The sequence below is a fragment of the Nicotiana tomentosiformis genome, chromosome 12 (assembly GCF_000390325.3).
Source record: "Nicotiana tomentosiformis chromosome 12, ASM39032v3, whole genome shotgun sequence".
NCBI classification, from domain to species: domain Eukaryota; kingdom Viridiplantae; phylum Streptophyta; class Magnoliopsida; order Solanales; family Solanaceae; genus Nicotiana; species Nicotiana tomentosiformis.
The window spans coordinates 28480928-28503546 of NC_090823.1; the positions used below are offsets into that span (position 1 = coordinate 28480928).

General features: G+C 38.6%; 2 protein-coding genes and 2 long non-coding RNA genes across 5 annotated transcripts; 1 reads left to right on the forward strand and 3 right to left on the reverse strand.

Moving 5' to 3' along the window:
* Positions 1-2437: 2437 nt before the first annotated feature.
* Positions 2438-4700, reverse strand: LOC138903563 (uncharacterized). Its single transcript, XR_011412831.1, has 2 exons — positions 4569-4700; positions 2438-3057 (listed from the first exon to the last, which is right to left on the reverse strand). It is a non-coding gene; the product is annotated as an uncharacterized lncRNA (long non-coding RNA).
* Positions 4701-7104: 2404 nt separating this feature from the next.
* LOC104099692 (mitogen-activated protein kinase kinase kinase 20-like) lies at positions 7105-8075 on the forward strand. The gene is made up of 2 exons (XM_070190262.1): positions 7105-7660; positions 7798-8075. Exons 1-2 carry the CDS (start codon positions 7105-7107, stop codon positions 8073-8075), a joined length of 834 nt encoding a protein of 277 aa, XP_070046363.1.
* A 244-nt stretch (positions 8076-8319) lies between these two features.
* On the reverse strand, positions 8320-11511 carry LOC138902399 (protease Do-like 5, chloroplastic). The gene is made up of 5 exons (XM_070190263.1): positions 11425-11511; positions 11228-11317; positions 10748-10811; positions 9775-9836; positions 8320-8827 (listed from the first exon to the last, which is right to left on the reverse strand). The coding sequence occupies exons 1-5, from the start codon at positions 11509-11511 to the stop codon at positions 8765-8767; spliced, it is 366 nt and encodes a 121-aa protein (XP_070046364.1). The 3' UTR covers positions 8320-8764.
* Positions 11512-11528: 17 nt separating this feature from the next.
* On the reverse strand, positions 11529-12559 carry LOC104121699 (uncharacterized). 2 transcript variants are annotated; one of them, XR_691995.4, is made up of 3 exons: positions 12418-12559; positions 12224-12336; positions 11529-11783 (listed from the first exon to the last, which is right to left on the reverse strand). It is a non-coding gene; the product is annotated as an uncharacterized lncRNA (long non-coding RNA). The 2 variants fall into 2 exon arrangements; XR_004503820.1 differs by having other exon boundaries at positions 11758-11776.
* Between the last annotated feature and the right edge of the window lie 10060 nt (positions 12560-22619).

Genomic DNA, 22619 nt, shown 5'->3' on the forward strand with positions numbered 1-22619 from the left:
GATGACTAAAATGATTCTCTTCATCAGAGTTTTTTTATTTACTTCTTCATTTTCATAAGACCCGAAGCAAGAACTTTGCTATGCACTAATCTTCTCTCTTTTTTTCACTTAACATTAGTATCATTTTTTCAGCTGCTCCACAAGAAGATATTAATATAAGAATATTGATAGAGAATACATGTGTCTGTGTGAGAGAGAGGGGGGAGAGAGAGAGAGAGAGAGAGAGAGAGAGAGAGAGAGAGAGAGAGAGAGAGAGACGAAGAGACAGTCAAGAGAGAATTCCCTATTCAATTCCTAGTAGAAAGGGATACTCATTAATACTAATTTGTATATAATTGGTAAATTGTATATCAACATCTAATTAATTTAAAACTTAAACAGTAAAGGGTAAATAACGTTCTAATGTAATACATATAGGTAAAAATCTCATAAAGTTGCTACCATATAGGAAGGTGATTATGGAGAAAGCAGGCCCACGGAAGTGGTAGAAATAGCATGGGATAACCACTTTTTAACATGGTATTTAGTTTTTATCCAATATTTTTAATGCTGAGCAAAAATAGCTACTAGTTTATTAAAATTAATACAAAAAGACGGTTTGACCCTTTCTTCATGAGTGCTGTGTAAATATTAAGGACATGGTGTCCCTAACATTTACACTGCACACATGAAGTTAAGGGCATGATGTCCTAAAGTTTAACAACGGAAGGTGCAAATACAGGACACTTTGTCCTTAATATTTACACAACATTCATGAAGTTAAGGACACCATGTCCTTAATATTTACACTGCACATATGAAGTTAAGGACACCATGTCCTTAATATTTACACTGCACACATGAAGTTAATGACACCATGTCCTTAACATTTACACAGAACATACGAAGTTAAGGACATGAGGTCCTAAAGTTTAATAACAGAAGGTGCAAATACAAGTTAAGGACATTATGTCCTTAATATTTACACTGCACATATGAAGTTAAGGACATGATATCCTAAAGTTTAACAACGAAAGGTGAAAATACTGGACACTTTGTCCTTAATATTTACACAGCATTCATGAAGTTAAGGACAACATGTCCTTAATATTTTACACAGCACACATGTCTAGCAAAGGGGTTTTTTTATCTGGGCAGGTAAAAATTTATCAAGCACTGGCTAAAGAGTAAATATATTTTAAACAGTGGCTAAAAAGTAAAGACATCTCTAATTAGTGGCTAACTGTGCACTTCCCCCACAGAAGTGAGTGTACTAAACTTGGGCCGTTGGCTTTCGTAGCATGCTTCGGCCTGGCTTGGGTTATTCGTCCATTCTTTAGTCCAGATTCTCAATGCGCGGTGGGTTCCACAAGCTGCAGCAAAGTTGCTTGCTGGTTGCGACAAAATGGGATTCCTCTTTGTTTGTTTATTTGAACTACTTGTAATTTTAAAGCAAATTGCAAAGAGGTGTAATGCGTGTGCGTTTGGACCTGTACTATATTTCTTAAATTTCAATTATTGAATTCAAATGAATGGTATATTTTTAAAATGGTGGATCTTGGTTTAGCATATGAGTCCCCAATGCTGTTACTTTGGTTACCTCACTTCCAACTGAGACGTCTGCTCCTCCCATGGAGGGTAAAGGGAATGCTACCCTACTGAGGTTTGAACCCTTCATCTCAATAGCAGAAGGCAGGGAGCTCACAAACTTCCTTCTTCCTTTCTTCTCTATTTCCAGCATTAACAGTAAAGAGGGCATCCATTGCTTGAAAAGCTTGGAAGAAAGAAAAACAAAAATCAAGTTGCACAGAATGTGAATAATATGCAAAAAGATTGAGCAAGAAAAGCTGATCAAAGTCAAATTTACTGAACATAATCAACCATTTTATGCTTGTGACATCAGAGATGATTAAGAATTAGAAGAAAAAGACCAACGGAAATGACTATCTTTGTTGATTGCTGTTCTATGTTTTATGTCAATGAATGACATAAAACAAATCCATCAACGGGTTAAAAGCTAAGACAACTTGCATATTAAAAGTAAAAACAACAACAAACCCAATGTAAACTCGCAGATTAAATGTATAAAAAGAAAAACAGTTAAGATGTTCTTGAAACAGTTAATAGTATGCTGCATCATTTAAGCATTTTGTAATACTAACTGATGTGATTCACAATATCATATCATGTAATCTAAAGATTGTCTTTTGCTATGGCAAAAAATAATGTCAATACTAATGCTAAGCCACGATTATGCAATCCAGATTATAACATAATATGAACACAAACACAACACAACACAACACGAACTATTGTTATAAGCATCATCACACTGCTAGCCGACTGGTCCAACTATTTCAATAACACTAGTCATCAAAACAGAAACTTTATGGAACTGGGGGCAGGACATAGTGAAAGGAGGAAAAAATAACTCAAAAAGGAACATTAGAGAGAGGGATGGAACAGAATATGACAGTTTTTCTTGGTATGAGACTCATCAAGGCTTCTTACTAGCTGATAATAAAAACATATGATAATAGTCAATTTAAATCAAAAGGGGAAGATATCCAACCAAGTGGATCAACTTTTATAAAGTTTTTTGCCACTAATATTTATGAGTTTTGCACTCCAAGAGACATTAGGGACATCTGTTCGTCAATAGAACAATCAACATGACACGTTTTCCGACATGAGGAAGGGATTAAAATGAGACCAAGAACTCGCTGTTCCATCGGGGAAGGAGCAGATCTTCTGGTGCTACGGTACTCGACAGCATCTTGAAGAATTATGTTTCCCTGCTTATCAATACAATAAAATGTACCTAGAAAGAACCTCCCATCGCTTATACCAACCAACATTCGCCGATGAAGTAGCTTCTTGACATGAGAAACATAACCTGAATTGTTTGTCTCTAACTGATTTGAGCTTCCAACTTCTGGTACGTAAGTGTCTGGTTCCTTGGTGCTCATTTTAGTCCAATTAAGGTGAATGAAGGAAACTCGAAGTACTATGTGCACAATTGTGTAACTGCAGCTACAGCATACGCTAAGACAGAATTAAAGCATCAATTCCTCTTCCCTGCAGAAAATTAAGAGAGGAAGTTAATCAACTGGGGGGTTGGGGGGGTTGGGGGGGGGGGGGGGGTTCCATATTTTCACCTTTGACTCTTGAAAATACATGAAGATGCATTAACAGGGGAGATGTCAAGGTACATTCTAAAACAGTAGATCTTTTATTATTTTTCTCCCCTCCTCTCGCCACAATCAAATTAAACTTGTGGTTGCAATCAAGAAATGAAGCCAATACATCCTAAAAATCAAGAAATTGTGATATCAAGACATTTAGTAATTAGATTCACTTTTCGTTTCGTTAGGCAGTGGGGAAAGTGGAAACAAACTGAAATTGCTTTCATTTGTCACAATCACTTGAAGAAAACCAACCATGGTACTTAAGTAAAAGGAAAAATGATCGCAGAATACTTAAGGAACGGCGGAGGGAAACACGTTGGGATAGGGGCGGATATACCTTGCCCCAAGCGCAGTCACTTCCTCGAATTTTTTACTAGATATGTATATATTGATAATAAACAAAATGAAAATATTGGGTATAAATATAAAAATGACACCGCTTGTCATTAAAGTGATTTATTCATTTGTTCACTTGTTTAAATGTTGGCACCGCTTACGAAAAGTCAATTGTGTACCATTGCACAAGCCAACTCAGGCTTTGACCCCAAAAAATACATTTTGGATTGAGAACATCCCTTTGTGGTTTCACAAACTGAACTTAGACGGAGGCAATGAATTGCCAGTAAGAGGTTATCAATTTATTACTCTTAGCTTCAGACTGAGCAAAGTATAATTACCAAAAGAGAAACATACATGCTAAAATGGAAGCATTGTCTCCAATTGGGATTTGAAAATAAATATGGATTATCTGAGTCTAATTGCTTGCTAGTTCTTCACATTATCGAAGTTGAACCCATCAATCGCAAATGTAAAACAAAAACTGCGATACGAGTCCCTAGTCCATGTTTATCCAGCTAGAGGGTGTCAAAAAATACAAGTAATTTGCCCCAATAAAGATTTAGATACGAGTCCCCGGTCCATGTTTATCCAGCTAGAGGATGTCATACAATACAAGAAATTTGTCCCAAAAAAAAGAAAAGACTCTGACTCAAATGCAGCTGAATAAAATTATACAACTAATATTCCAAACGACATCAAAAACGATGCACCAAAGATTTATGGGTCTAGTTTTTCCCTTTAAAGTTGAACTTATTCCTGCAGGCTACTAATCATCTAGGACTGACTAATACAATTAAAGATGACTGACTAATACAATTAAAATTAGATATGAAACAATATAATCTACTTAAAATACAATTAAAATTAGAAAGAAATTCGCTTAATCTACTAAGCGAATTCTTTCCTTTGATAAGCACATTAATCTAGTGAATTAGAGGATGTGGGGGGCATATTCAAACATGTGTAGGCACAAAATCAAAACTTTGTTGTCTTCATTCAAACGATTAAAAAGGGATTTAGGGTTTTGAAGGAATACAGAGAGATAGAAAGGAAGAAACTTACAGCTGATTTCGCGGGAACTTGTGGGCAGGCAGAACGTTTCGGGTACTGGGGTGGACTATATTAGGTGCTCATTTGGGCCAATTCCTTCAAAAGTTCGGACATTTGGGGGTCGTTTGGTTTGCAACTAGTTTTCTTTTTGACAATTAATTTTTCTTTTATTGGTTTGCCATTACTTATACTCTAATTATAATGTGAGGATTAAATTAAAAAAAAATTATTTGATAGATATACTTCTTCTAGATGCTTGGTTCATTAGAATTCAAAATAATTTTTACGGGATATAAGATGTGTTTGGCATGAAAATTTTTACCTTGATAATAAGTACTCCTGAACTGGTCGAGAGAGATGAACCCGTACCACATTTTTTCGAATCGAAACCATGTGTTTAATTTATGTGAATATATTTGACTGGTCATAGAGTTTAAGAAATAAATGAAAAATTTTAAACTTGTGATTCTAAACAAGTCATAATATTTGTGTGACTATAATTCTTTTGAAACTTGTGGTGTTAAACAAGCCAGAGTATTTGTATGGCTATAAAAGCTTCTCACTACGGATAAAATTGGAAGTTTAAGTTAAATTATTTTCAAATTTAGAAATAATCATTTTGGAATGGACAAAAAATAAAATAGGTTCATATAAACTGAAATGGAGTGAATAGTATTTTTTTCTTATTTATATATAATCTAAGCAAATATTATGGGAAAAGGGGTCTGAGTGGAGGGTGGGTGTGGCATCCCTTAAACAAAAAGGCTTAAGAGGGTTCAATGAGAAAATGAGTCAAATTCTACCGGATCAAACTTATGGGACTTAAGGAATAATATATTTAAAAAAAAAGGGAAGGGAAGAGGTGGCGAGAGGCTAGCGGGAGATCAGGGGGTCGGAGGTCACGGCTTAAGTCGGGTTTTGAGGAATATGAGTTCACATGAAAAATATTTTTTCAAACATTTAAGTTGACGTTCTCCTTTTAAGCTCTTTTGAATATTCTTTATCTACGAGCAAAATTAACAATAGGCGATCTTCTTTATTAGTAGTACCTTCATCTTTGTTGGTGCTAGAACGAAAAAGGATTTGAAATTGGGATAAGGGCCAAATATACTTTTCGGATATTATATATATTTAATCTCCATTATACTATTCGGATAAATTATCCATGCCGTTATACTATCCAGCCAAAATTTGCCCCTATTATCAGCAAACTTTTAAAAATTACCCCTCCGTCCGTTAGGTGGCCCAGAATCTCCCAAATTATTTTAATTAAGTCGCATATTCTTCTTCTTGATCCACTATTTTTGAAGTAATTAGCATTTACCTGTTTTTTTAATTGAAAAACAATAAGAGAAAGAAATATTAAAATAGTACAACGGTTAGTAAACAAAGTATAATAAATTAAAGAATCTAAATTAGGTAGCTTGTCTAAATTCCAAAAGTATTTACATTACCCCACTTTAATGAATTCGTTGCACCAAAGGTATGTAGACTTTGCAAGTATTAGTGATAGAAGTTGAAGTTCCTTGGAGACTTTACATTGTCGAATTCAACTTTGTTTTAATCATATGCCTACACATTGTGCACTCTTAAGCTAGTCAATCGAACTCTAAATAAACCAGACAATAACAAAATATGTTCGAATATTCATGTACATACATGATGATCAACTGCATATAATACACAATAAATAGACCCACTGAATTCTACCGTGTGTATATGGTTGAAAATTAAATAAAATTTTGAACCAATTTCAAACCCATTATCACAAAAAGAGAAGTGGGTGCATTGGTAATTAAAAATATCCATAAATAATTTGTACAATGTAGTACCTTTAGTATTCACATCAATATTATTTTTGAAAATAGTGGAGCAAGAAGAATAAAAAATAATTTAAATAAAAGAAAATTAGGAGATTTTGGATTACTTAACAGATCAAGGAATAATTTTTAAAAATTTATTGATCGTAAGAGTAAATTTGACTGGATAGTATAACGGTAGCGATAAATTTAACCGAATAGTATAACGAATATTAAGTGTAGACAATATTCGAAAGTAGATGAATATTGTTGGCCATTTTCCCTTTAAAACTTTGTAACAAAAACTATACTAGTGGAAACTAAAGGACTTCCCTTTTAGTATGTCTTAAGCATATATAATAGTTTTGACGAAAAAGGACCTTTTCAATTTAATACTAGAAAATAAGATTTTATCATGACATAAAGTTTTGATTGACTTTTATCTAAACAAAATATTTGTGTTTTCGAGAAGAAAAAAGGGAAATTTCTATGTAAAGAGTCACATCAATAGACCACACGACTTACCAATGTGTCATATTTCGGACTTGAGTAGGGTAAGTGTGTATATATATTTCATATCTGATAAAAAAATAGCTTCTCTTTAGTTTGTCGAGTCTTCTTCTTCAAAAAAATCCAGAGAGTCATTCAGTCATCAAGAAAGCCATATTCAGTCATCAAGAAAGTGATTCATTCATCAAGAAAGCCATATTCATTCATCAAGAAATTAAGCCTAAAAGAAAAAGTGAAGGATGGATAATCAAGAAAGCGAAAAGATGTTGCATTGGAAGAAACACTATGTTGTTGGTACCGGTTTCTATGGAAGCTCGGTATATTTTGCTTCACCAATGGGGGATCCCTCTTACTTCTGTTCTCCCCCATTTGCTGCAGTTAAATCGTCTGAATTTCAATACTCTTCTCCTCTGAGAAAGGAAGGGAAGATTTTGCAAGAGCTTAGGGGCTGTCCCTACATTCTTCATTGCTTTGGTGAGGACGAAAGCCTTGAAAATGGCAAAAGAACCTATAATCTGCTGCTTGAATTTGCACAAGGGGGGACACTTAGAGATTTATTGAATTCAAAGGTGGGAAAGAAAATTTCTGAAGAAGAGGCAGCCTATTACACTTACCAAATTTTAATGGCCATTCTTCATATTCATAGCAAAGGTTATATTCATTGTGATATAAACCCCCAAAACATTCTTGTCTTTCCTAATGCTGTAATTCATGCTAATGGAGTAAATAATAGATTGAAGTTGGCGGATTTCGGTTCAGCACTAAGGAAAGGAGAAAAAACTTGCCTAAAAAGCTGTATGTATCTTGGAGAGAGTCTCTGTTATGTCTCCCCGAGTTTATAGAGAAGGGAAATTTTCAACCAGTCAGCGATATTTGGTCCTTGGGCTGCATTCTTTGTGAGATGATCAGTGGAACCATGGTTTGGTCTGAAGCCGAAGCCAAAGGAAAAGAGGATGGATTAGAATTGCATATTGTTTGCAAGCATCCGAAAATCCCAAACGATGTTTCTGCTATTGCGATGGATTTCATAAAGAAATGCCTTGAAAGAAAGCATGAAAGAAGATGTACAGCAGAAGATTTGATTAAGCACCCCTTCGTACAAAATTTTCTTGATGCTTCGACTGACTGGATTTCAAAGAGGGATATGTTCAACGCACACAGTCGTGACACTCTTGGTAGCCATTTCATACCATTCAAGCTTTTCCCCTAAAGTTGAATTACAGATGTGTATTATTCGTTATTAGCGGTAGAGTTCGTTAAAAGTAGAGGAATACGTATAATTCATATTAGCTTTGATAGTTGTGGCCTGATCTATGGCCTTCTTACTGATACTAAACCACAGTATTAGCTTTGATAGTTGTGGCCTGATGTATGGTCTTCTTACTGATAATAAACCATATTAGCTTTGTGTGGACCAACTGTAAATGGCTCAGGAGGATCAAGCTAGTTGTAAATTGTCTTGAAATGCAGCAACTATATGTTAGATTGGTTATTGTTTTGTCTACTTTGTAGTATATGTTACATGATTGCAGGAACTTCACGTGTTTCATTTACTGCTTACATGAATCACTCAGTGATCTAAGGTGGGAGCATGGTCGTAATTACCACTTTCTACACCCTCTCAATTGTGCATTTACCACTTCTGAATTGTGACACATGAGCAGCTTGTGACTGCAAATTTTTCTTCCAAAGAGCATTGCTTGCTATAAAAAAAAAAAATCCAAAGGAAAGAAGTCAAGAACCAAATAAAATACATATATGGACTAAACACCACAAGGATTGCAGTTAACAGCATGGTCTTTCTCCAGCTCCAAGAAAAGCCTTTTTTTGACTAGTGCAGAAGTAGCTTTTTGATGTCAGATGTTCATTATCTGTCTATGTATGTTGTTCCATAAACGATCATGGTCCGTACAACTGTGTCAATTGGTATGGAAAAGTTAACCCCTGTGGACATACCGGAGCCTGCAGCATGTTTGAAATCTTAAAGCAATTAGAAAGAAATTCACTCAGATTTCATCTTTTCCTAATAGTAAGTTTCTCCGTATATAAGATATTCATGAGGACCAGAGGTATTAAACTCCTGGAGGCAGCAAGAAAAGTAATATATAGTTCATTTAAGATCAAGTAACTGAAATGACTAGAAGATGGTCAAATATCTGGTACAGGTTAACGGATTCAATATCCAACTCTACAGCATCAAACAAGTTTGAGCTCTAATTTCTTTCAGATAATGCAATTTCGCAGTAGGTGACAAAAGGTTCTTTGGATGAATCATAAAATGATGGCAATCTACATAATAACCAAGAGCCACCAGGGAGAAAGGAGTGAACTACAGCTTTTGTAATATAAATAGGGTCTAACTTTGTGATTAGGCTTTATCAGGGAAATTTGATATTTTGATTAGATTTAATCTTATCCTGTTTTGTCACCTAGTTTGGAACTGATCTATAATTTAATCCCTTTAGCATTTAATCTTTGTTTGAAAAGTTGGATTTTTATCAAGATTTTACTATATTATTGATTTCGATTAACTTCTCTTGAATTCCCATGGAAATATGTTAAATATGGCTAATTGCTAGGGGAGGGATCAGGGAATCAGATCCTATGGGCCCCAAAATTCTAACAGCTAGTATATTGGCTTAGGATACTGTTAATACGTTTGATGATTCCACTTCGTGGAAAAATTAAGCAGTTATCACTTTAAAATTTGGAATCAACATATAGCAGAAGAACTAACAAGTTCTGTGTAAAGAAGCAACAGGCTATTAATATAGTCAGCATGCAACGAACCAGATGAATCAAACAACAGGCTATTGATATAGTCAGCACTCCGTCATTTCATTAAGTTGTGGGCTTCAATATCCACATCAATTAATTTCTAGAAACAACAAAAGCAATGAACTTTTTACCGCTGCGGGTGAGGTTGCCTTACTTAAACCAATTACACGACCAGATGAACCACCTGAATTCCCTGCATAAGGTAGTAAGTATAGGTCAAAACTAAGTTTCCCATAGATGCATAACCTGATGAATAATGAGTTTTAGACAAGGAAAAGTAATCTATTTTGACCATCTTCAGCGATTAGAAATTGAATCAAACCAGCATTCTGCCCTGACCTCATGCTCAAGTAAACCACATTATTTAACTGGCTCTGCTCTTTTTGCCTTCTAAACAATGTCTTACGTCCTATCCAAACAGTGCATTGTGCAGAGGTGACCATAGTGCTATTCACTAAACTTTTCTCGCAACCAGTAAATCTCTTATATGGGAAAAATGGTTACCAACATTAATGGCAGCCTCTGTTTGAATAGGTCCTTTAATGGCGGCTCCATTTGGTGCCGTATTTCCCTGCCTAATCCACTAACTACCTGTAATATTTGAAATAATCAGATAAACTACAATAATATCCATTTCCCCCCATGATTATGCTTCTTCTTTCTTTTTTTTCCTTTCCCATTGCACGGAGAAACACGAGCAAATCAGTTTAACAACTTAATCAGTTTTAAGATTTTGCTTCCCTTTTGGCTAGGCCTAAGCTGACTTTCTTGAGAGTTGATAGTATATAGCATTATGAGTTGAACAAAATATTTCCCTTATTTATATCAGATGACATTACATACAGCAAAAGCAATGAGTTGACCTTTTATAGAAAAGGAAACATTTTACATCCTAAGAGGAAATGAAGATTACAAGTTCTCTACTGAGTAGGTTTAGCAGAAATGCATGAAAAATAAATGCTAGAAAGGCTTTTCCCTGGGAATGAAACCATAGAATGAGTCTCCACATGGAAATCTTTCTGAAGTATAAATAAATTGTAGATAAGTATTATCCCTGTTTTCAAATCCATAGGGATTTCCAATGGCAAAGCAATTTTGACCTACCTACATGTAAGCCATGGGAGGTACCAGCAGAGACTGGTTTTATTTCATCACCTTCAACGTCAATCTGCAGTTGAATATTAGACAACTAAAACCAGGGGACTCTTCAATCCAATCAGCATGTTTAGATATCAAAAGTTGTTAGACAACTTTATTCTGCACATCATTTTTTCATGTTTAGTATCCTATAACGTTTTTAGCTACTTGCTTAAGATTTGTATCTAAATGATCCAAACAAACGTTTTTAGCTACTTTTTGTCGACTATCACTATGAACAAAATTACTATCACTTGAATTTTGCAGCTAGTCAAATAGTGTCATATAAAATAGAACGGAAGGAGTTAGGTAATGTCATCTGTGTCATAGTTTTCTTCGACCATGAAATTTGGGTAAATAGAATTGTCTTTATAAAGATGATCAAAATAGATATTAAATAAGAATAGCAATTGGAAACCATATTATGGAACAGTTATGATTTAACACCTTGAGAAAAGCCAGATCATATGCTGGATCAACACCTACGATCTTCGCTCCCTTAGCTATGCTTTCTCCTTTAGCATTTACTAAAGAAACCTGAATAGAAACCTTTAAAATTAGAATGACTTGAAATGGAGCAGTGCGGTTCAATATCCAGATAGGAACAGAAAACAAAGGGATAAAACACCAGGAATGCAGAAAACCTTACAATGCTGCAGTCCACTTTGATCAGTAGCTAATTTAGCAATGACATGGTAATCGGTAACCTGCGATAAATTCAAAATATTCATGCCCCATTCTCAGAGAACTGTTTGATTTCAGAATTATAGGTACATTATATTTGGCGGCCGTAAGAAAGTAAAAACCATTGGAATCTTAAATACAAGTCTAACACATTTGACTTTCTTGAGAAGAGGCATTTAAATTTCTTGATATAAGCAGCAGGAGAATTAATCCAATTAAGATGGAAAATTGAAGATATTCATTGCATATTTGTAATCCTTAAAGTTGAAGAGTGATTAGATGTCTTAGAGCAGCGGCAGAGTGATTAGATGTCTTAACACTGTTCAAATTAACACTTTGATATGATGTTTTCTCCATCAAACTTTTTGACCATTACTTTAATATTTTCTTCCAGAATCACTAATACAATGTATAAACCAAATTAATATCTTAACTTCCATTCCCACTCAAAAAGTGTCTATAATATAATATAGAATGGAAGGATTAGTTAATATCATATTTGTCATAGTTTACTTCCACTGACCAATATATAAAATCTTTTTGATGGAGAAATTAGAATTGTCAGTATAAAGCTGACCAGTATAGAGAATAAATTAGTAACAAAATGACAATTGGCAACAACAATAAGTAATAGGTTGATTTAACAGCTTAAGAACAGCCAGATCATATGCTGGATCAACACCTACGATCTTCGCTTCCTTAGCTACGCTTTCTACCAAATGGTTCTGCTATTAAATTAATTAGAACTAATAAGCTTACCAATTATATTACTATAGATGATAAGACAAAAAATGATGCTTTGAAGTCTTTGTCTTGCTGAAGTTCAAAGAGCTGAACAACTCTTATCTTCATCTTGCTTAAGTTCATAAACTCTGAAATTAAAGCACAGTAGCAGAGTTAGACGAATAAACAAAAGAGGAAACAAAGAGAAGACGTAACAATTAAAGCTTTACATATTGGGTTTGCGAATTTGTTGAAGAAACAGAAGAAGGGGGAATTTGAGGTTGATGGGGTTGCAAATGAGGGGAGGATACCTCCAAAGACGACCACATGGGTAGTGATGTATTAAAACCAGACCAGATAATGTTAGACTACGTGTCACAGCTGATACTTTTAGCGCCATCATTCTTTCTTTCAATTAATGACGGCCTATTCTAAAAGTTTTTATTTTAATTTTGGGATGTATTAAAAAAACTAATATGTATGAACGTGTGTTGCACGTTAATAATGACACGTGATGATTTAAATATTTATTTTATGAAAAAATAATAAAATTTAATTAATGAGAGAAATTTTATGTATAATAATACAACAATCATCTAAATGCCGAAAAATATTACTCCCTCCGTTTCAATTTATGTGAACACATTTGACTGGGCACAGAGTTTAAGAAAAGAGAGAAGACTTTTGAACTTGTGGTGTAAAATGAGGTACATATATTTTAGGTCCCGTTCAACGGCTTAAGGTCTCGAGCAGTTTCGTATAGTGATTTTGAACTTAGGCGTACATCCAGATTTCGAAGCCCGTAGGATAATTCGGCGCATTTTGGCGAAAATTGGAAAGTTGAAGTTTTTGAAGGTTGAGAGGTTTGACCGAGGGTTGACCTTGTTGATAACGGGTTCGGATTTCGATTCCGTAAATTGGAACATGTTCATTATGTCATTTATGACTTATGTGAAAAATTTGAAGCCATCCGGATTGATTTGATATGTTTCGGAATGCATTTTGTAAGTTGGAAGATTTAAAATTTTATAAGTTCGATTCGAGGTGCAATTCGCAATTTCGACGTTGTTGCGTGATTTGAGGCCTCGAGTAGATCCGTGTTTTGTTACGGGACTTATTGGTATATTCGGACGGGATCCCGAGTGATTCAGATGAGTTTCAGACGGGTTTCAGATTGTTTTGGAGATTTTGTTAAGGCTAGTTTGGCAGTCACTGATGCTGTAATGACTAGACCAGTTGTTTTGCTTTCTAGATCCCCGTTCCCTTAATAAGACTCCCAGCATGTGCTTTTACTATTTTATGACTTGCGGGGATGGTTAGTTCGGGTTGAAATCAGAACACATGATTCCTTATTATTGTCTTAAGAGGGTTAAGTTTGACTTGGATCAACATTTTCAGTAAATGACCTCGGAACCGGGATTTGACAGTCCCTATAGGTTCGTATGATAATTTTGGACTTGGACGTATGTTCAGATCGGGTTTCGGATGACCTGGGAGCGTTTCAACACATAAAGTTGAAAGTTGGCGCATTGAAGGTTTTATAGTTCTTTAAATTTGGGCTGAAGTTGGTTTTAGTGTTAGCGAGGTCCGTTTTGGATTCAGAGCCTTGGTTTTAGACTTGCACGTAAAATTTGGTGTCGTTCCGAGTAGTCTAAGTATGATTCGGCGCGTTCGAAGCAAGTTGAAAACTTGAAGTTCATAATTTGATTCAATTTGGTTTTGGGGTGCGATTCTTGATTTCGTTGTTGTTTTATGCGTTTTGAGAGTTCGAGCAGGTCCGTATCTTGTTTATGGTCTTGTTGGTGTATTTGGATGGGGTACCGAGTGGCTCGGGTGTGTTTTGTACCGTCCGAAGTTAAGTTGAAAACACTAGAATTTTTTGTTCTGGTTTCCTTCTTCGCGAACACGGAGAAGCAATCGCGTTCGCGATGAAGGAATGGGTCTGGGTGGAATATTGCACTATGAGTTCGAGAGATGGAGACCGCGTTCGCGGAGCTTTGGGCCACTGGCCTTCGCGTTCGCGAAGTGAGAAACCAGCTGGGAAGGGGGTCTGTCATTGGTCTTCGCGTTCGCTAAGCAGCCATCGCGTTCGCGATGGGCAGTCCAGCTAAGCCTTCACGTTCGCGTGGGCTTTCCCCCCATTTGCAAAGGGTATATTTGGATGCCCAATCACGATCGTGTATAAGGGCCACTGGGCAGAAACATTTTAAAAACGAGACTTAGACCCATTTTTCTCATCTTCTCACTTGTGTGGTTCGAATTTGGAGCTTCTTGTAGAGGGGTTTCCACCTAGCTATTGAAGGTAAGTAATCCTTACCCAATGAAAGTTTAATACATAGATTGTGGGTAGATTTTAACATGTAAAATTGTGAAAATTATGGGTTTAGTTGAAAAACCTAGGTTTTGATAAAAAATGGTATTTAACCACGAAAATGATTATAGAATTGGGAGAAAATTATATATGTGAGTTCGTGAGGTTATGGGTAACAATTATCTTTGAATATTTTCGGAATCTGGGACGTGGGCCCGAGGGTGAATTTTAAGAATCTTTCAATTTGGGTTGGGTAAGTACTCTAATAGCTAAACTATTAACTTTTGAGCGTATATTGATTATTTTATATAACATTTGTCTAGCTTCAGATTTGTTCGACACCAAGTTGGGTCCTTAGAATAAATTTGTGGCCGAAAAGTAAGCTTTGAGACGAGGTAAGTCTCTTGCCTAACCTTGTAAGAGGGAATTTACCCCATAGGTGATTTAAATTGCTATTTGATTCTAACTGTGGGGGCTACGTATGCACGAGGTGACGAGAATCCGTGCGTAACTACTAATTACGCTTAAGTCCGGGTAGTTTAGGACCCAAATCATGAAATACTTCTGATGTTTGCACCCTACTTGTTAATTAAAGTGCTTAAATTATAGTAAAACTTGTTAAAGGATTTGTAAAAATCGAATTTCACTTACTTGAGTTTTGGCGGGTCACTTGACTATTATTAGAGATTGAGCTACTTTGTGTATTAGCCTTATAATAGCTTTTAAATCGGATGTTCATAAAGTAATCTATCTTCTTGTGGAGCGGGCCGAACGCCTTGGCAGTATAATAGATGCATCTACGGTTTGTGCCGCTCAACCCTTGGCAGTGTAAATATTATTCTGGATCGGGCCGTACGATCGACATAAATCGTGCGTGTTAATGCTTGAAGCCCGAACACACGTGATATTATTTTTCATGAATTGAGAGATTATAATTTATTTATTTTTTCGAAATTTATTTGGAATTAGTATGTGCTAATGGAACATTATTGGAATTTACTATTAGTTAAAGAATTATTTAATCACTGTTGTCATTGTGTTAATATTATTATTCACATACTCTATGTCTATTTAGCATTTCTGTATTTTATTGTTAGCCCATAGTAAGTGTCGATGTCGATCCCTCATCACTACTTCTTCGAGGTTAGACTGGATACTTACTGGGTACATGTTGTTTATGTACTCACGCTACACTTCTGCACTAATCGTGCAGGATCTGAGGTAGGTGCATCTGGCAGTCATTCCGGCGCGCACTCCTGTTACTCCGAGGTCTAGTGGTGAGCTGCTCTTCTGAGTCCATTCCGCAGCACCCGGAGTCTGTCTCTCTTTTGTATTTATTTTCTGTCTACTCTATTTCAGACAGTAGTGTAGAGTTTTGTTGTAACAACCCGACCGGTCATTTTGAGTATTACAATCCCGTTCCCCCATTTACTGCTCAATTTATGCTTTACAGTTGTTATGTGACTTGTTGGGGTGATTGGTTCAGGTCCGGTGGGATTTTGGAATGAATTGGAACACTAAGTTCCAAGGTTTAAAGCTTAAAATAGTGACCGGATGTTGACTTATGTGTAAACGATCCCGAAATAAAGTTTTGATGATTACAATAGCTCCGTATGGTGATTTTGGACTTAAGAGCATGTCCGGAAAAATTATTTGGAAGCCTGTAGCTAAATTAGGCTTGAAATGGCTAAAGTAAAAATTTAAGTTTGGAAGTTTGACCGGGGAGTTGACTTTTTGATATCAGAGTCGGAATCTAGTTCTAAAATTTTTCATAGCTCAGTTATGTCATTTATAACTTGTGTGCTAAGTTTGAGGTCAATCAGAATTGAATTGATAGGTTTCGGCATCGAATGTAGAAGTTGGAATTCGTTAGTTTTCGTTAAGCTTAAATCGGGGTGTGATTTGTGATTTTAGCATTATTTGATATGATTTGAGGCTTCGACTAAGTTCGTATGATGTTTTAGGACTTGTTGGTGTATTTGGTTGAGGTCCCGGGGGCCTCGGGTGAGTTTCGGATGGTTAACGGATCGAAATTTGGACTTAAACAACTGCTAGAATTTTTTGATGCTTGTATCTGGCTTCCTTCATCGCGTTCGCGAGGGGAGTCTCGCGTTCGTAAAGAGGAAATTTGGACTGGCCCATTTTGTGCTTTGCGTTCGCGACCGAGGGCACGCGTTCGCAAAGGGTCGAGGGGCAAAGTTACGCGTCCGCGACCGAGGGCATGCGTTCGCAAAGGGTCGAGGGGCAAAGCTACGCGTTCGCGATCGAGGCCTCACGTTCGCGGAAGGGAAAGCTGGCCTAGGGGAAATTTTATCTTTGCGTTTGCGAGATCGGGCTCGCGTTCGCGAAGGAGGAAATTCGGGAAGCACAATTTTGTGCTTCTCGAATGCGAGGAAGCTTCCGCGTTCGCGTAGAAGAAACATCTGGACAGAAAGTTTAAGTTCTGATTTTCCATATTTGACGAATTGGAGCTCGGGAAGAGGTGATTTTCGGGAGATTTTCAAGGAAAACAACGGGGTAAGTGTTCTTAACTCAATATTTGTAACACCCCGAAAAATTTCAAAGTACTTAAGCGCTATTAAGAAAGTTGATGTGTGCTAATTATATTATTTTGTGTGCATACGAGGACTATTAATATGATGGATATCAATTGGATATGATAATAAGTGTATGAGGCATTGTAATGACCCGGCCGGTCGTTTCGGGAGTTATAGCCCCATTTCCCCCATTTCTGTTTCCTTTATGTTTAAGCTATATTATGATATACCAGGTTAGTTGGTTCGGGTCCGGAGTGGTTTCAGAGTGGAATGAGATACTTAGTCTCTTATTTAGAACCTTAAGTTGGAAAAGTCAACCGAATGTTAACCTATGTGTAAACGATCTTGAATTTGAATTCTGATGGTTCCGTTAGCTCCGTTAGATGATTTTGGACTTAGGAGTGCGTCCGGAATGTGATTTGGAGGTTCGTGGTAGAATTAGGCTTGAATTGGCAAAATTAAAAATTTGGCGATTTTCGGTCAGCAGTGGAAAATTTGATATCGGGGTCGGAATGGAATTCCGGAAGTTGGAGTAGGTTCGTAGTGTCATTTTTGACGTGTGTGCAAAATTTGACATCATTCAAACGTGGTTTGGTTGGTTTCGGCATCAGATGCCGAATTTGAAAATTTAGAAGTTCTTAGGCTTGAATCCGAGGGTAATTTGGTGTTTTGATGTTGTTTTGAGTGATTCGAAGGTTCGATTAAATTTGTATGTTGATATATGACTTGTAGGTATTTTTGGTTGAGGTTTCGAAGGCCTCGGGTTTGTTTCAGGTGGGTTTTGAGCGAGTCTGGGCATTATCGGAACTGAGGCATGGTTCTGGTGCTTAAAAATTCCACTGAGAGCGGCAAAATTCCGCTGAGGGCGGAGGAGGGGGCGCCGACCGCGTAAATTTGGTCGCAGAGGCGCTCCAGGGCAGATCTGCAGATTTGTTAGTCTGACTTCGGAAGCCTGTATCTTTTGATCTACAAGGAATTTTGAGATGATTCAAAAACGAAAGTTGAGCCCTTCGTGTCTAGTTTCCGGAATACTAAAGAAATTATCCGTTGGACATCTGTAGAGAAAGTTATGGCAAAAATACTAAAGCCTATCACTACAGCCACCAGAAGCGCGGACAACATTGGATTTTTACGGCCGCGCCTTGATTTTCGCGGTCAGCGTAGTGGAGATCAGAGAGTGCACTATATAAACGGGGTTTAGGGCATTTTTTCACATTTTGGACCTAGGGAGCTCGGTTTGTGGCGATTTTTCGAGGGCTTTTCAAGAAATTCATCGGGGTAAGTGATTCTAACTCGGATTTGGTTAATGTATATGAATATATCACGATTTCATCATTTGATTAGTACTTTGGGGTGGAAAATTGGGGAAAATAGTAGAAACTTCATAAAATGGGTTTTGAGAGTTGAATGTCGATTCGAAGTCGGATTTTGACAAATTTGGTATGGTTGGACTCGTGAGTGAATGGGTTTCCTAGTTTTGTAAATTTTATCGGATTTCGAGACGTGGGCCCCGGGGCCGGGTTTGAGCCAATTTCGGGTTTTGGGCTAATTTGATAGTTTTTCTTGTGGAATTCATTCTATTAATGTATATTGATAGTATTGTACTGATTGTGAATAGATTCAGAATATTTGGAGGTCGCGTCGAGAGGCAAGAGCATTTCGGGGTAGAGATTTGACCGGTTTGAGGTAAGTAACGATTGTAAATCTAGTTCTGAGGGTATGAAACCCCGGATTTTTGTATAATTCTACTATTTTGAGGTGACACACATGCTAGGTGACGGGCGTGTGGGCATGCAGTGTTAGGGATTGTGACTTGGTCTGTCCCGTAGCACTGTAAAGTTGCATATTTTGTGGAAATTATATGATACTTATATGTTTTCGAAAGGCTGAGGCCGCGGTAGAGGCCTTGGTAGGGGCAGAGGTGCAGCTCGTACCGCAGCTGGGACAGTACCTGCAGATCCACCAGTTGTCCCAAATCAGGACAAGGTTCCAGTTGTTGATGCACCAGCTCAGGCACCACCTGTGCCTATTGTGATTCCAGGCCTTCAGGAGGCCTAGCTCAGATTCTGACAGCGTGTACTGGCCTTGCTCAGGCGGTCTCTATCTTGATAGCCGCAGCCACTTCTCAGGCCAGGGGAGGCACTCAGACTCCCATCGCTCGCACACCCGAGTAGGTTGTTCAGGGACTTCAGACACCAGAGGCACCACCAGCCCAGCCGGTTACAGCTGCACAGGATTATGTGGTTCCTGCTATGCCTGAGGATGATCAGCGTAGGTTGGAGAGGTTTGGGAGACTCCAGCCACCACCTTTCAGTGGCAGAAAGAGAGATGATGCTCAGGATTTCTTGGACAGATGTCAGAGGATACTCTATACCACTGGTATTTTGGAGACTTATGGGGTCTCATTCACTATTTTTCAGTTCTCCGGGGCTGCACTTAGATGGTGGGAGACTTAAGAGAGGTGTAGGCCTCTTGGTGCAGCACCCCTTACTTGGCAGCAGTTCTCCGTGGTCTTTTTGGAGAAGTTCGTTCCTCGATCCCGCAGAGAGGAGCTGCGTAAACAGTTTGAGCGGCTTCACAGGGTGATATGTCTGTGACATAGTATGATAAGCGGTTCTCTGAGTTGGCCCGTCATGCTATCTGGTTGGTTCCCACAGACATGGAGAGGATCATGAGGTTTATTGATAGTCTCACTTATCAGCTACAGTTGCTCATGACCAGAGAGAGGGTTTCAGGTGCTACTTTTGATGAGGTTGTCGACATTGCTCGGCAGATTGAGATGGTTCGCGGTCAGGAGAGGGTTGAGAGGGAGGCCAAGAGGCCTCGTGGTCAGGGTGGATTCAGCGGTGCTCCTTTTGGGGGTCAGTTCCAGCATGGTAGAGGTCGTCCTTTCAGACATGCTCAGTCAGCTCGGCCATTTCACCGTGGTGCATCATCTGGACATAGTTCTCATAGTTCTCATCAGGGCCACTCATCACTTAGTGTCCTTCCAGCTCAGAGTTTGTCCCGTGCTCCACCTGTTCAGGGCTCTTCCATGCCAGGTTCTTCTACCAGCTATCCCGGTGCTAGGGGTTCCATTCAGTTCCCGCCACCAGCACCAAGGAGTTGTTTTGAGTGTGGGGAGTTTGGGCATATGTGGAGGCATTTTCCTCGTCATCATGGAGGTCTATCTCAGTAGAGGAGTCAGCCTCCGACTTCAGAACCAGTTACTTCACCACCCGCCTAGTTAGCTCGGGGTGGAGGTTAGTCAGCTATGGGTTGCCCTAGAGGGGGAGGCAGATCAGGGGGTGGCCAGGCCCGTTTCTATGCTCTCCATGCTAGACCAGACGCTATTACTTCAGATGCTATGATTACATGTATTGTCTCAGTTTGTCACCGAGATGCCTCGGTATCATTTGACCCTGGTTCCACGTATTCATATGTTTCCTCGTATTTTGCCTATTTTTTGGATATGCCCCGTGAGTCTCTAGTTTCTTCTGTTCATGTATCTACTCCTGTGGGCGATACTATTGTTGTGGACCGCATATATCGGTCACGTGTGGTGACTATTTGGGGGCCTGGAGACCCAAGTGGACCTTTTGCTGCTAAGTATGGTTGACTTTAATGTGATATTGGGTATGGATTGGTTATCTCCATGTCATGCTGTTCTAGATTATCATGCCAAGATGGTGACGTTGGCTATGCCGGGACTTCCGAGGGTTGAGTGGAGCGATTCTGTAGATTATGTACCAAGTAGGGTGATTTCATATTTGAAGGCTCAGCGTATGGTTGAGAAGGGTTGCCTATATTATTTGGCTTTTGTGAGGGATGTTAGTGCAGAGACTCCTGTCATTGATTCTGTTCCGGTGGTACGTTATTTTTCGGATATGTTTCCTGCAGACCTGCCGAGCATGCCGCCTGACAGAGATATTGACTTCGGTATTGATTTGGTGCCGGGAACTCAGCCCATTTCTATTCCACCGTATCATATGGCACCGGCGAATTTGAAGGAATTGAAAGAAAAACTTTAGGATTTCCTTGATAAGGGGTTTATTCGGCCTAGTGTGTCACCTTGGGGTGCACCAGTTCTATTTGTGAAGAAGAAGGATGGTTCCATAAGAATGTGTATTGATTACAGGCAGTTGAACAAGGTCACAGTCAAGAATAAGTATCCTTGTCCTCGTATTGATGATTTGTTTGACCGGCTTCAGGGAGTGAGGGTGTTCTCCAAGATTGATTTGAGGTCCGGTTATCACCAGCTGAAGATTCGGTATTCAGATATACTTAAGACAGCTTTCAGGACCCGAAATGGCCATTATGAGTTCTTAGTGATGTCTTTTGGGCTGACCAATGCCCCAACAACGTTCATGCATTTGATGAATAATGTATTTCATCCCTATCTGGACTCATTCGTTGTGGTATTCATTGATGACATCCTGGTGTACTCTCATAGCTAGGAGGAGCATGCTCAGCATTTGAAGATTGTATTACAGAGATTGAGGGAGGAGAAGCTTTATGCAAAGTTCTCCAAATGTGAGTTTTGGCTCAGTTCAGTAGCATTCTTGGGGCACGTGGTGTCCAGTGAGGGTATTCAGGTGGATTCGAAGAAGATAGAGGTGGTGCAGAGTTGGCCTAGACCGTCCTCAGCCAACAGAGATTGGGAGCTTTCTTGGTTTGGCGGGTTACTACCATCGCTTTGTGGAGGGATTTTTATCTATTGCTTTGCCCTTGACCAGATTGACCCAAAAGGGTGCTCCATTCAGGTGGTATGATAAATGTGAGGAGAGTTTTTAGAAGCTCAAGACTTCTTTGACCACAGCTCCAGTGTTATCTACCATCAGCTTCAGGTTCTTACAACGTGTATTGTGATGCCTCGATGATAGGCATTGGTTGTGTTTTGATGCAGGAGGGTAGGGTGATTGCCTATGCCTCGCGCCAGTTGAAGACCCATGAGAAGAACTATCCTGTCCATGATCTTGAGTTAGCAGCCATTGTTCATGCCTTGAAGATTTGGCGTCATTATTTGTATGGGGTTCATTATGAGATCTATACTGATCACCGGAGTCTGCAGCATCAGTTCAAGCAAAAGGATCTTAATTTGCGTCAGTGGAGATGGTTGGAGCTTCTTAAGTACTATGATATCACTATTCTGTACCATCCGGGGAAGGCCAATGTGGTGGACGATGCTTTGAGTCACCGGGCAGAGAGTTTGGGGAGTTTAGCATATCTTCCAGCAGCAGAGAGACCTTTGGCATTGGATGTTCAGGCCTTAGCGGGCCAACTTGTCAGATTGGATATTTCGGAGCCTAGTCGGGTATTGGCTTGCGTGCTCTTCGGTTCTTCTCTTTATGACCGTATCAGGTAGCGTCAATATGATAACCCCCATTTGATCGTTCCTCAGGACAGGGTTCAGAGAGGTGATGCTAGGGATGTGACTATTGGTGATGACGACATGTTGAGGATGCAGGGCCGGATATGTGTGCCCAATGTAGATGGGCTTCGAGAGTTGATTCTTGAGGAGGCCCACAACTCGCAATATTCCATCCATCCGGGTGCCGCGAAGATGTAATAGGATTTGAGACAACACTATTGGTGGAGGCGGATG